At 38.8% G+C, this 12,807-nt stretch overlaps 1 protein-coding gene across 1 annotated transcript in view; it reads left to right on the forward strand.

Annotated features, from left to right (window-relative positions):
- TRMT2B (tRNA methyltransferase 2 homolog B) overlaps positions 1-12,807 on the forward strand; it is a 69,630-nt gene that overhangs the window by 29,826 nt on the left and 26,997 nt on the right. The window contains exons 8-13 of the mRNA XM_059678658.1: positions 6,091-6,237; positions 7,353-7,447; positions 7,783-7,997; positions 8,162-8,263; positions 9,042-9,161; positions 9,390-9,489. Coding sequence (XP_059534641.1) covers positions 6,091-6,237; positions 7,353-7,447; positions 7,783-7,997; positions 8,162-8,263; positions 9,042-9,161; positions 9,390-9,489 — 779 coding nt within the window. The remainder of the gene's footprint in view (positions 1-6,090; positions 6,238-7,352; positions 7,448-7,782; positions 7,998-8,161; positions 8,264-9,041; positions 9,162-9,389; positions 9,490-12,807) is intronic.

Here is a 12,807-nt window from a genome sequence, read left to right on the forward strand (position 1 = left end):
AGAGGAAGGGAGAAGTAGAGAGAGATAGAAACATTAATGATGAGAGAGAATCATTGATGATCTGCCTCCTGCACGACTCCCACCAGGGATTGAGCCCATAACCCAGGCATGTGCCCTGACCAGGAATCAAACCATGAGCTCCTTGTTCATAGGTCGACACTCAACCACTGAGCCACACTGGCCCAGCAACTTTTAGTTTATATTGGCCTGAATAATTATCTCATTTTTCAATTGGCTTAGTTTTCTATGAACCTATTGCTATTTTTTCCCCAGATGCTTTAAAAGCTTTGTCAGACATTCATCAATATTCTCCATATGCTTAAAAACTTGAGTTCAGTTTTTCCCCTGAAGACCTTTTCCTACGAGTTTTCCATCCTAGGCTCCCGAGATCTTCTGCATGGCTGTTATCCTGGGACTCCCTTTGCTGTTCTGTCCTGTCTCCCCTGTTTCTTAGATCCCCTGTCTTCCTTTTTCTGGTTTACACCTCATTTAGCTGGAGTACAACCTCCGTTAGCTTCCTGAGGAAGGGTGCCTAGGAGGTAAAGTTTTAGTGTCTTGGCATGTCTGTAAATGTCTTTTTTCTTTCCTGATATATGACTGAGATTTTTCTAGATTTCAAATTTTGGGTTTGAATCATTTGCCTTTATAAACATGAAGATATGGTTTCATTGTCATCTAGCCTTCAACGTCGTAGATATTCTCTCCCCTCTTTTTTTCCTCTAGAAGATTTTAGGGAATCTCTTTATCCCTGAAACTTCATGACCATGTGGGCCTTTTTAAAATTCATTGTGGTGAGTAACTTTCTAGGCCTTATCACTCTGGAAACGCATACTTTCAGATGTGATTAATTTTCCTGTATTATTTTTACCTCCTTTTATTTTTCTGTTTTGTCTCTATATCTTCTATTATTTAGATTTTGATTCCAAGTATTGATTCCTCTACTATTTTTTATTTCTTTGCCTTTTTGTCAAATTTTCTTGACATAAATGCCAACATCTTTATATAATTTTTTCTACTATACTAACTTTAGTTTTCAAAAGATTTTTCTTGTTCTCTGATTGTTCCTTTTGTATAATATCTTGTTCTTTTTAGTAATATTTAGTAATGTAATATATGTGTGTGTGTTTTTCTGTTCTTTTTTAAAAAATATATTTTTATTGAATTCAGAGAGGGATGGAGAGGGAGAGAGAGATAGAAACATCAATGATGAGAATCATTGATTGGTTGTCTCCCACATTCCCCCTACTGGGGATCAAGCCCACAATCCGGGCATGTGCCCTTGACTGGAATCAAACCTGGGAATCTTCAGTCCACAGGCCAAACCAGCCAGGGCTTTCTGTTCTCTGAATTGTCTGTTTCCTTCAGGATTTTTTGCTGTTTGTTTTGGGTACTGTCTTTCACAATGGAGGCTTTATCAAATAGTTGGTGATACTTGGCTGACTTCATTTAAGAGTGAGGCATTAAAAAACTGATTAGCAATTCAGCTTGAATGGATTTGTTGATTCTTGGCTTCACTGCTGTGAATTGTATGTGTCGGGGTTCCCTTGTGTGTTTCTTTCAGGAGGTCATTACTCTGGGGATATTCAGTTTCATGAGAAAATCATCTCCAAGTTTCCTGCCAGGCTGCTGGCCTTCTATAATTTGGGTATGGAAGGGGGATTTGGTTCCAACCATTAAAAATGAATATTTATGGAGGAAACCAAGATGGCGGCATAGGTTAATGCCGGAGATTGCTGCCTTGAACAACCACTTCAAAAAACAACTAAAAGACAGAACGGACATCATCCAGAACCACAGGAAGGCTGGCTGAGTGGAAATTCTACAACTAGGAGGAAAGAGAATATCATACCCAGACTCAGAGGAGGCGCAGTGCTGAAGTGAAATACTGAGGTGCTGAGGTGCAGAGTGCACGCGGAGCGGGCTGGAGGCGGAGGGCGCGGTTGTTGTTTTCAATTGGGAGGGAGTTTCAGATTCTGAGCTCCAGATCTGGGCGAGTCTCTAGGGACCCAGACTCAAACGGGAGAAGCGGGACTGTCTGGCTTCGGTCGGAACTCGAAGGCAGCTTTCTCTCCGAGGTTTGCAGCGGTTGCTGGGACTCTGTGAGGCAGAGCCCCTAGGGACGGGACTGAGAGCAACCATAACTGCTCTCTCCGGCCCACCCTGTTGATCCTGTGCGACCCGCCCCGCCCAAGCCCTGCGCAGAGCCATTTGCCAGATAGCCTCAGGCAAACGCTAGATTAGCACCGCCCTAGAGATCCAGCACAGAAGCTCTCCCACTGCAGACACAGCGGACTCTCATAGCCAGTTAGCCTGGGGGTCAAATCACCCCCGGTATTGCTGACAACAATCAAAGCTTAACTATAACAAGACTGCGCACAAAGACCACTAGGGGGTGCACCAAGAAAGCATAAAAAATGCGGAGACAAACAGGACAAAACTGTCAATGGAGGATATTGAGTTCAGAACCACACTTTTAAGGTCTCTTAAGAACTGTCTAGAAGCCGCCGATAAATGTAGTGAGATCCTCAAGAAATCTAATGAGACTCTCGATGTTATGATATAGAACCAACTAGAAATTAAGCATACATGGACTGAAATAACGAATACTATACAGACTCCCAACAGCAGACCAGAGGAGCGCAAGAATCAAGGCAAAGATTTGAAATGCGAAGAAGCAAAAAACACCCAACCAGAAAAGCAAAATGAAAAAAGAATCCGAAAATACGAAGATAGTGTAAGGAGCCTCTGGGACAGCTTCAAGCGTACCAACATCAGAATTATAGGGGTGCCAGAAGATGAGAGACAGCAAGATATTGAAAACCTATTTGAAGAAATAATGACAGAAAACTTCCCCCACCTGGTGAAAGAAATAGACTTACAGGTCCAGGAAGCGCAGAGAACCCCAAACAAAAGGAATCCAAAGAGGACCACACCAAGACACATCATAATTAAAATGCCAAGAGCAAAAGACAAAGAGAGAATCTTAAAAGCAGCAAGAGAAAGAAACTCAGTTACCTACAAGGGAATACCCATACGACTGTCAGCTGATTTCTCAACAGAAACTTTGCAGGCCAGAAGGGAATGGCAAGAAATATTCAAAGTGATGAATACCAAGAACCTACAACCAAGATTACTTCATCCAGCAAAGCTATCATTCAGAACTGAAGGTCAGATAAAGAGCTTCACAGATAAGGAAAAGCTAAAGGAGTTCATCACCACCAAACCAGTATTATATGAAATGCTGAAAGGTATCCTTTAAGACGAGGAAGAAGAAGAAAAAGGTAAAGATACAAATTATGAACAACAAACATGCATCTATCAACAAGTGAATCTAAGAATCAAGTGAATAAATAATCTGGTGATCATAATAGAATCAGGGACATAGAAAGGGAATGGACTGACTATTCTTGGGGGGGGGGGGAAAGGGGTGTGGGAGATGCGGGAAGAGACTGGACAAAAATCGTGCACCTATGGATGAGGACAGTGGGTGGGGAGTGAGGGTGGAGGGTGGGGCGGGAACTGGGAGGAGGGGAGTTATGGGGGGGAAAAAAAGAGGAACAAATGTAATAATCTGAACAATAAAGATTTAATTAAAAAAAATGAAGATTTACATTGAAACTTCTGTTTCTACTTCACCACTACCACCACCATTGTGCTTGGTAAGCTCCAAATTCAGAGCTTTTGTGGGTTCATTTTCTCTTGAGAATAAAACACTCCAGTCTCCTGCTAGAGGAGGATGATTATTCTTGGTAGGATGAGGATGTTTGCCAGTTTTGTGCCTATACTTCAACCAAACCTGTTTTTAGCCCCGTATCTTACCTTATATCTACTTCCTCCAGTGCCTTGCACCTTCAAGTTTGGGACTTCCCAGGGTTGTTTGGAGCAGGCAAGCTTTACATCTCATCAGGTCCCCCTTTACAGGCAATCCAGATAGCTCGTACACCATCCAGGTCCAGGAACCCAGGCCAGACTGTAGATGAGAGAGTCATTAATTCCTGGCCTTTTAACAAGTCAATTGTCATTCCAGTCTGCCTTCCATCTTTGACGACTTTATTTAGTTTGCCCTTGTTGTCTTTTAGCTGTGTTATTTCTTTCATTTATTCATTAAAAATATACTGTTGAATACCTACAAGTGCCAGACATTCTTAGGTGCTTAGGATACAATAATGAAGAAAATAATCCTTCTCTCATAGAACTTGCATTTTAGTAGGGAGAGAAAGATTAAAAAAACCACACACACTATAAAGTAAATTACAGGTATATGGTATGTTAGAAGATGATAAGTGTGGCTGTGGTCTGAATGTGTGCCCCAGGTTTTCATATGTTGAAATCCTATTATATTATATTATATTATATTATATTATATTATATTCCATACTATATATAGTATAACCTTAGAATGTAAGGGAAGGAGGAAACTGATGGTGCAGGAGAGAAAGAAGGGAGAATTGGTAGAGCAATGAGTTTAAATAAGCTTATGTTTTTTTTATACCTTTATATAATTTTAGTAGGATTTTTAGGAGGGGTATTATTTTTTTTAACCAGAAGGCCCCTTCACTCCTTTTAAAATTTATTTTTATAGAGATATTATTGACATATAGCATTGGTAAATTTAAGGTGTAAATGTGTTGATTTGATACATTTATATATTACAATATGATTATAGTTCCCTCCACTATTAATACCTATTTCCATATGAGAAAAGGAATCTCAGTCTCTATTTTATAAATGAAGATACTGAGGCCTGAGCTCATACCATGGAGAGGCTGTATTTCATATTTACTTACCCACTGTCTTCCAGGTCTGACTCAGTTTTTCAATTTCTTGTCCTTCCAGGACCTCAGTGACATTTGAATCTTGTTTCCAAAAATAAAAAAATTATTTACCCACCAGCCAGTAAACAACAATTGAACCAGTTTTTCTTTGAATCACCAACCTCAAAATTTGAAAAATACGTTCAGTATTGATAGGCATATGTTGTATTGCATTTATGTGATATAGCAAAAGTGATAAAGTGTAGCCTTAATTGATTTTTACCCTCTAAGGCAGCACTGTTTTTTGGTATAACTTCCCCTTCTATACATAATTTTGGGATTGTTGGAAAATACAGTGGACCTAGAATACATGTATTTTAAACACAAAAGGACCCAGCAAATCAGACAATGTGTCCTGTTGTGGCAGCAACAAGCTTGTATTTGACTTGTGTTCACCAGGAGGAAATGAAGGAGTCGACTAAACTATGCTATAATTGGTACCTGGTTATATATAGAAATACATGGGCTTACATCAGGAAGTTATAGGTAGGAATAGAATCATAGCATCTGAGTAGTAAATTAGGAATTGCTGCCAGGAGAAATTCACATAAATGGAAGATTATTGTCTTCCATACTATATATAGAATAATCTTAGATTGTACATACAAATAAAATACCTTTCCTGTTCATTCATGCCTTCTTTCAATAATAATTATTGAGCAACTATTATGTGCGAGACTAAGGATACAACTCTAAGCCTTCCTGCAGCTTACTGTTTGGAATACAATGGATTATGTCCTTCTGTAAGGTGAAAGGGCAGAGTTCATGTTTCTTGTATTACTTTATTAGTTTGCTAGGGCTTCCATAACAAAATGCCACAAACTAGGTGGCTTAAACAAGAGAAATTTATTTCTTCATAGTTCTAAAGGCAATGTCTGAGATCAAGATGTTAGCAATTTAGCCCAACCAGTGTGGCTCAGTGGTTGAGAGTCTACCTATGAACCAGGAGGTCATGGTTCAATTACTGGTCAGGGCACATGTCTGGGTTGCAGGCTCCATCCTCAGTGTGGGGCATGCAGGAGTCAGCTGATCAATGATTCTCCTTCATCATTGATGTTTCTATCTCTCTCTTCCTCTCCCTTCCTCTCTGAAATCGATAAAAATATTCAGACCTTATCTCCAAATACAGTCACAATCTGAGGTACTGGGAGTTAGGGCTTCAATATGTGAATTGGAGGGGAGGGTTACAATGCAGTCCATAACAATCACTCAGCATAAATAATCATCTGTGTAACTTGTTAGTTTTGCCTGTGTAATAATAGTGTTTTCTTCCTAGTACTATGAAGTATTCCTTCGACAGTCCCCATTGGAGCCCTGCCTTCTGTTTCATGAAGGTGGACACTGGCGTGAGCTCACAGTCCGCACCAATAGCCAAGGGCACACAATGGCCATCATTACTTTCCATCCCCAGGAATTAAGTAAGGTGAGACTCACAAGATGATACTGGGCAGCTTCCATAGCAACCCCACCACTACTGTGCTACAGTTGGCTTTTGGAAGTTTCAGAGCAGATAGCAGAAACTGCACATCCACAGAATATCTGTGTGGGTTGGGAAGAGGGGTTGATAATGCATTATCAAACCGTGGAGACTGAGGCCAGGTTACCAAGTTAATTATCATGTGAGGACCCCTAAGTATTTTCATAAGAATTTGGCCCATGGAAGTTAGTAGGTGCTCTACTAAATCCAAAAACCAATTCAATAGAGACTAGAATATAGTCAAAATGTCATAACCCAAAAATTACTTTACATTTGTAATGCACTTGGAGCTTTCAAACATTCACACGTTAAAATATTCCTGTACTTTTGTGATCATCTTAACCCACTTGTGAAGTACATGGGAGAAGGAGAGGTATTGTCATCCTCATTTCACAAATGGGCAAATGGAGGCATGTAAGTACCCAAGGTTACAGAGCCAGAAAATAGCCAGGCTAGGGTTTGAACCTAAGTCATTAATTCCTGGCCTTTTAACTCTATAGCTCCAACATAGTTTATTGTGATATATCCTGTGTTAAGCTAATGGTTAGACTCTCTGTAGTGATGTAAGCATTGTAAAATGTTCTGAACTCAAATAAAGGACTCAGTTACCATGCTCATTCTCTTCCTGGCACTTTTCATTCTCCTATCACTCATGTCCTCTGAGGTGATGTTTGGGTGAGTGGTTGGGATGTTTGAAATGGAGAAGTATGAAGGGAATTGAAAGGTTATTTCTTCTTTGTGATGGGACAAAAGCTTAGTTTAGCTCCTGTTTACAAGAATAACTCACACTTTCTTTAAAGGGGCTCAGACTAGAGAAAGTATGTATCTATGTTATAGGATTTGTCAAAAGCCAGCAAGGAAAGCGATGCTTCTACTGAGATGTGAAAACAAATTATTTTTTGTCCTATAGAACATTGCTTTGTGTTAAGTGTTATTTATAATAGGATTAGAGAAATGTGCCCTCTTGTGTGACTACTGCAGGGCTGATGATTGTGGAGCCAGGAGAGAAAACTTGTCAGAGATGAGTCTTTGCTTGATCCCTAATTTTGTTGTCTGGGCAGGAGGAGCTCTGTGTTCAGAAGGAAACTGTAAAGGAGTTTTTCATCAAAGGTCCAGGAGCAGTCTGTAACTTGACATCACTGTACTTCCAGGAAAGGTAAATCTGGGACAGCCAAACAAGCACGAGGCAGATGGCTTGCCATAGTCTGGGTTGGGGATTGCTGTGGCAGGGCTGCTGATTATGGTGGATCAGGGCTAAGTGGTATTGGTCCTCGTACACCATACAGGTCCAGGAACCCAGGCCAGACTGTAGATGAGAGAGTGTTTGCATGTATCTCGATCCCATGAGAGGGGAATTCCTACAGAGCTCTCAGGGCCATGCCATAGAGCGTGTGCCTCCTAAATGAGATGCTAGGGTCTCCCTCTCCAACCAAGCACTAGAGAGAAAATGGTCTACCATTCCAAGATGCTTTCTTAAAAATTCTTTTCCAGCACCAGGACCCGTTGCAGCCATCAGCAGTCCCCCTTCCAGCTCCTTTTTGGGGAACCCCACATCTTTGAAGAGCTCTTGGGCTTGAAGGTCCGCATCTCTCCAGATGCCTTTTTCCAAATTAACACTGCTGGTGCAGAGGTGCTGTATCGGACCATAGGGAAGCTGAGTGGAGTGAATTCTAACACCATCCTCCTTGATATCTGCTGTGGAACTGGTAAGTGGTAGCCCAGGGCCGAATCTACATGCTGTCTAGCTCCCAAACTCCATTCACCCAGCACATTAGGTCTGGGGTGGGGAGGTGATGGTAGTGGTGCAGGCATAAACTCATTAGTTTAAAACCCTAAAATACCCTCCTCTCATTCTCTCTTACTTCCCTAGGTGTGATTGGTCTCTCTCTGGCTAAATATACCTCCCAGGTCCTTGGGATTGAATTGGTGGAGCAGGCGGTAGAGGACGCCAGGTGGACTGCAGCCTTCAATGGTACACTGCTCTCAGTCTGGGGAAAAATGAAGAGCTGCAGTTGTTTCTATGCTATGAAAACTGTTACATGGGGGAAAGGGCATATACTGTATCCATGACCTGTGGGGAGGAAGAGAGGGTGTTGTGGAGTGGTCAGAGTTGGGTCCTGATGGTTTTCTGAAAGAGATCCCAATAGCTAAATCTTTTCTTCTATCTAGAAGCAGAGCCTGAGGGAAGAAATAAGCCAAACTGATAGCAGGAGAACTTGTCACAACTTTGGATAATATAGAAGAGCCTCTTGACATTAGACTCATGAGGCACCAGAACATAAGACAATAGGTTTCAAGCTGTTTTTAGCAACAGAATCTTTTCTTTGAACAAAATCTTATGCCAAACTGCAATATAGAAAACAGATCTTTTTGTCCCCCTACCACACCTTCACACAACTCTGGTGGCTCTGTGTGAAAAACCTTCAATAACAGAAAAACACCTGAGTAAAAGTCAAGGTTCTCTTCTTGGAATAGGTTCTTATGTGCTGTGTGAGTCACACAATTATAAAATAACACTGTCTAGCGGGCCTCTCAAGCGGAAAGGCCTATTGAGATATTGCAAGGGAAAGCACATTGGAAAAATGAAGCAGGTCCAGAAGCATTTCTTTCATTGTTATTCAGAGGTATGCTAGGTCCAAAGGGAGATGGCAGAGCCCTGGCTCCTGTACATTTCTATAAAGCTAAAGCTCCCTGCACCTCACTGGTGGGCAAGCGTTTTCATTTATGTCATGTGGGCCTCTCTTCTGCAGGCATCACTAACTGTGAATTCTACGCTGGTCAAGCAGAGAAGATTTTGCCACAGCTGCTGAAGTCAAAGGAAAATGGGCAGTTAATTGTTGCTGTGGTAAACCCAGCTCGGGCAGGACTGCGTAAGGATGAATATCTTTCCCGCTTTAGAACTAGTTGGATGTTCCCATGATATTCCCTAGCTTTAGCCCCATTCCCATACCACGTTAACGGTGCCCCCATTGGACTGGCTCTGAACCATTTTTCTCCTCTATTCCTCACCAATTCTAGGTGCTGGCCAGTTGAGAGTTTGTGCTAACCCAGATCATGATAGTTTAATTATATTAATAGCAATGTCTTTCTGCCTTCAGATTACCAGGTGGTTCAAGCCATTCGAAACTGCAGGGCCATCTGCACACTAGTTTTTATTTCCTGCAAGCCCTATGGTGAAACCACTAGGAACATCATTGAGTGAGTCTTGATGTCTTTTTTAAGTTATTTTTTTCCTGATGATCAAAGTAATTCATGTTTATTTTGAGGAATTTGGAAAATAATGACACTAAGAGTCAATTATAGGGTTCAGTCTTGGGTGAGGCAAGTGAAGCAACTTACTTCTGTTTATAACTTAAAGGATGCCCAAAATCTCAGTAATTGAGATTAATTTTTAATGTCATATTTTCAAAAATAAAAATTAGTACACAAATCAATGATGACCAAAATATTAAGATTGTTTAGAAAGGTGAGATCCACTCTTCCACTTGATGAACCTTGCCTCATTCATCTTACCCTAATCTTGGCCCTGGTTCCAATAAAACTTTATTGATATAATAAGCAGCCAACCTGCAGGCCATAATTTTCTAATTTGATTTTCCAAAATATTGCATAAAAATATTATGTGTCTTGATTACTGAGTTGTTTGGGTTTTTTGGCATCCTATTAAATTTTTCATCCAAAGTGAATGCATCTTACTTCATCTTAGTTCTGGCCCTGGTCAATTATTTTGATTTTTTTGAAATGTTGTCTTCTTGTAATCTCTCTCTCTTTTTTCTCTCTCCCTTTCTCCTCCCTCTTTTTATATTAATAATACAATTTATTTGCAATATTCAAACCACATAGGTGGGTATAAACTACATATGATATGATTGGATAAAAAAGTGAGATTTAAAGGTAAATGAATTGAAAGGATTAAGCAAATTCAAACAAACACACAAAAAAATCCACCCTCACAGACACAGACAGTAGTATGGTGATTACCAGAGGGAAGGGAGTAGGGGAGGTAGAAGGGATAAATGGTGATGGAAGGAGACTTGAGTTGGGGTGGTGAACACACAATACAATGTATAGATAATATATTATAGAATTGTACACCTGAAACCTGTATAATTTTATTAACTAATGTTACCCAATAAATTCAATAACAGTAAATTAAAACTGAAAATAAAAGTGAATTGAGCTTTGAAGTCAATGAGCTAGAAAAATAACAATAAACCTAGAGGAAACTGACGGAATAAGTCAATAATGTTAAAAAATCCAGAAATTAATTAACTACAAAACCAAATCCTGTGGACTCAACAAATAAACAAGTAGGTATTATTGGAAAAATAAAATAAAATAGATATATAAACCAAATTAAGAATATAAAGGAATAAACATAAAAATGTAGTCTTAAATGAGAAAATGAGCATAACTAGTAATATGAAGACATCTTAAAAAATGATAAGAAGTACTTTGTACAACTCCCTTGCAAGACATTTGAAAGCCAAGATGGGTGATTTTCTGGGAAAATGCAATGGCTAATACTAATTCCAGAAGATATAGTAAATCTAAATAGATCAGTAACCATGGAAACAAAATTGGGAAAGTTGTGAAAGAGCTTCTTCTACCCCAAATGATAGCATGGAGCCCATGTGTTTCCAGTCTTATTTCCTTGTCTACTCTTGCACATTTACTCTTCCATTTATACTTTATTTTTATTATTCTGTTTAATTTTAAAAAAAATATATAATAAAGGCAGCATTTCAAATCAATGGGAAAAAGATGGACTATTCAATAAATGACAGTGGACAACTGGCAAGCCATGGTGAAAAGAAAAGTTGGATATGTGTCTCATACGGATACATTATAAAGTAGTTAGAGATTTAAATGTAAAAAGGGGAAATCATAGAATTTCTTTATAATCTTGAAGTGCAGCAGCCCTTTCTAACTATGAAAATTCAGAAGCCATATAACAAATATTTGTTAAATTTGGCCACATACAGAGTAACTTCTTTCTTCATTATACCATGTGCAGAAATGAATTCAAAATGGATCATAGAACTAAATGTAAGAGCTAAAACATGGGTGTGAATCATTGTGACCTTGGGTTAGGCAAAGCTTTCTTAGATATGACATCAAAAACCCAAACAATGACAACAACAAATAAATAAAAACACATGGGGCGGCCGGTTGGCTCAGTTGGTTAGAGCATGGTGCTAATAAATAAAAACATAAATAAATAAGTCATGTGTGTGTATATATGTCTGTAATTGGACATCATCAAGGTTAAAAAAAAAACTTTTGTGCTGCAAACCCTTTCATAATTCACAAACATTTATATTTTCTTTTCATACCTTCTGTTCATTTTTCTTTTGGGCTGTGGTTCTTGTCCTTATCGATTTCCAAGAATTTGTTATAAATTAGAGAAAAAAAGGCTTTGTCTTTGATGTGAACTGCAAATTTATTTCCAGTGTGTATGTTGTCTCCTGTCTTTGCTTTTGGTGCTTTTTATCATACAAGTTATTAATTTTTTAAACTGTTTTACTGAGATATAATTCACATATCATATAGATCACCTATTTATATAGTTTATTGGTTTTCCAGAGTTGTACATCTGTCACAACAATTGTGGAACATTTTCATTAAGCCAAGAAGATAGCATGCACCCCATTTCTCCCCAAAACCACCATCCTCACCCTAGGCAACCACAAATCTAGTTTTTCTCTACTGATTTGCCTAGTCTGAACATTTTCTACCAATGGAATCATACAATATGTGGCCTTTTGTGTCTGGCTTCTGGATACCAGTCCCTTAACAGATAAATAATTTGCAAATATTTTCTCTTATTCTGTGGGTTCTCTATTAACTTTATTGACGGTATCCTTTGAAGCCCAGAGTATTTAATTATGAATATGAATATTTATTTATTTTAATAAATTTTTATTGTTGAAAGTATTACATATGTCCCCTATTTTTCCCCGTTTACCAGAGATATTCTGTGACTATACAAGTGTTTACTCCATTGTGTGTTTGGTTTTTTATTGTGCCTTGTGATTTTGGTTTTAAGGTATGTTACTAAGTGAAAGTAGCCAGGTGTGCAAAAATTGTTTATGTAATAGTAAACTATCTGTGAAAAAAGGGCAAAGGATGAAGATAGTAGATATTTGTATTTGCTTGTATATGCATAGAGAAACTCTGAAGTTATATAAGAAACTGATGATAGTAGCTATCTCTGGTGGGGGAAAACTGCAGAGATGGGAGTCACAGGTGGGAAGGAGACTTTACCGTATACCTTTCTATGTTATTTCATTTTCAAATAAAATGAAAATATTCATTGTGAAAAAGAGGTTTTAAAATGCAGTTATTAAGAGCAAACCTAGGATTCTGCTAACATTCATATTGCATAAAACAATAAACATGGCCTCAAAAAGGCAATAAATAATTATTTTGAAAAGCCAGTATATGCATATGGTAGAAAAAATTCAGCGAGTCTCTTTTTTACTTCTGACCACTTGTCCTTCAGATATCACCACT

The sequence above is a fragment of the Myotis daubentonii genome, chromosome X (genome assembly GCF_963259705.1).
Source record: "Myotis daubentonii chromosome X, mMyoDau2.1, whole genome shotgun sequence".
In the NCBI taxonomy this organism is placed as follows: Eukaryota; Metazoa; Chordata; class Mammalia; order Chiroptera; family Vespertilionidae; genus Myotis; species Myotis daubentonii.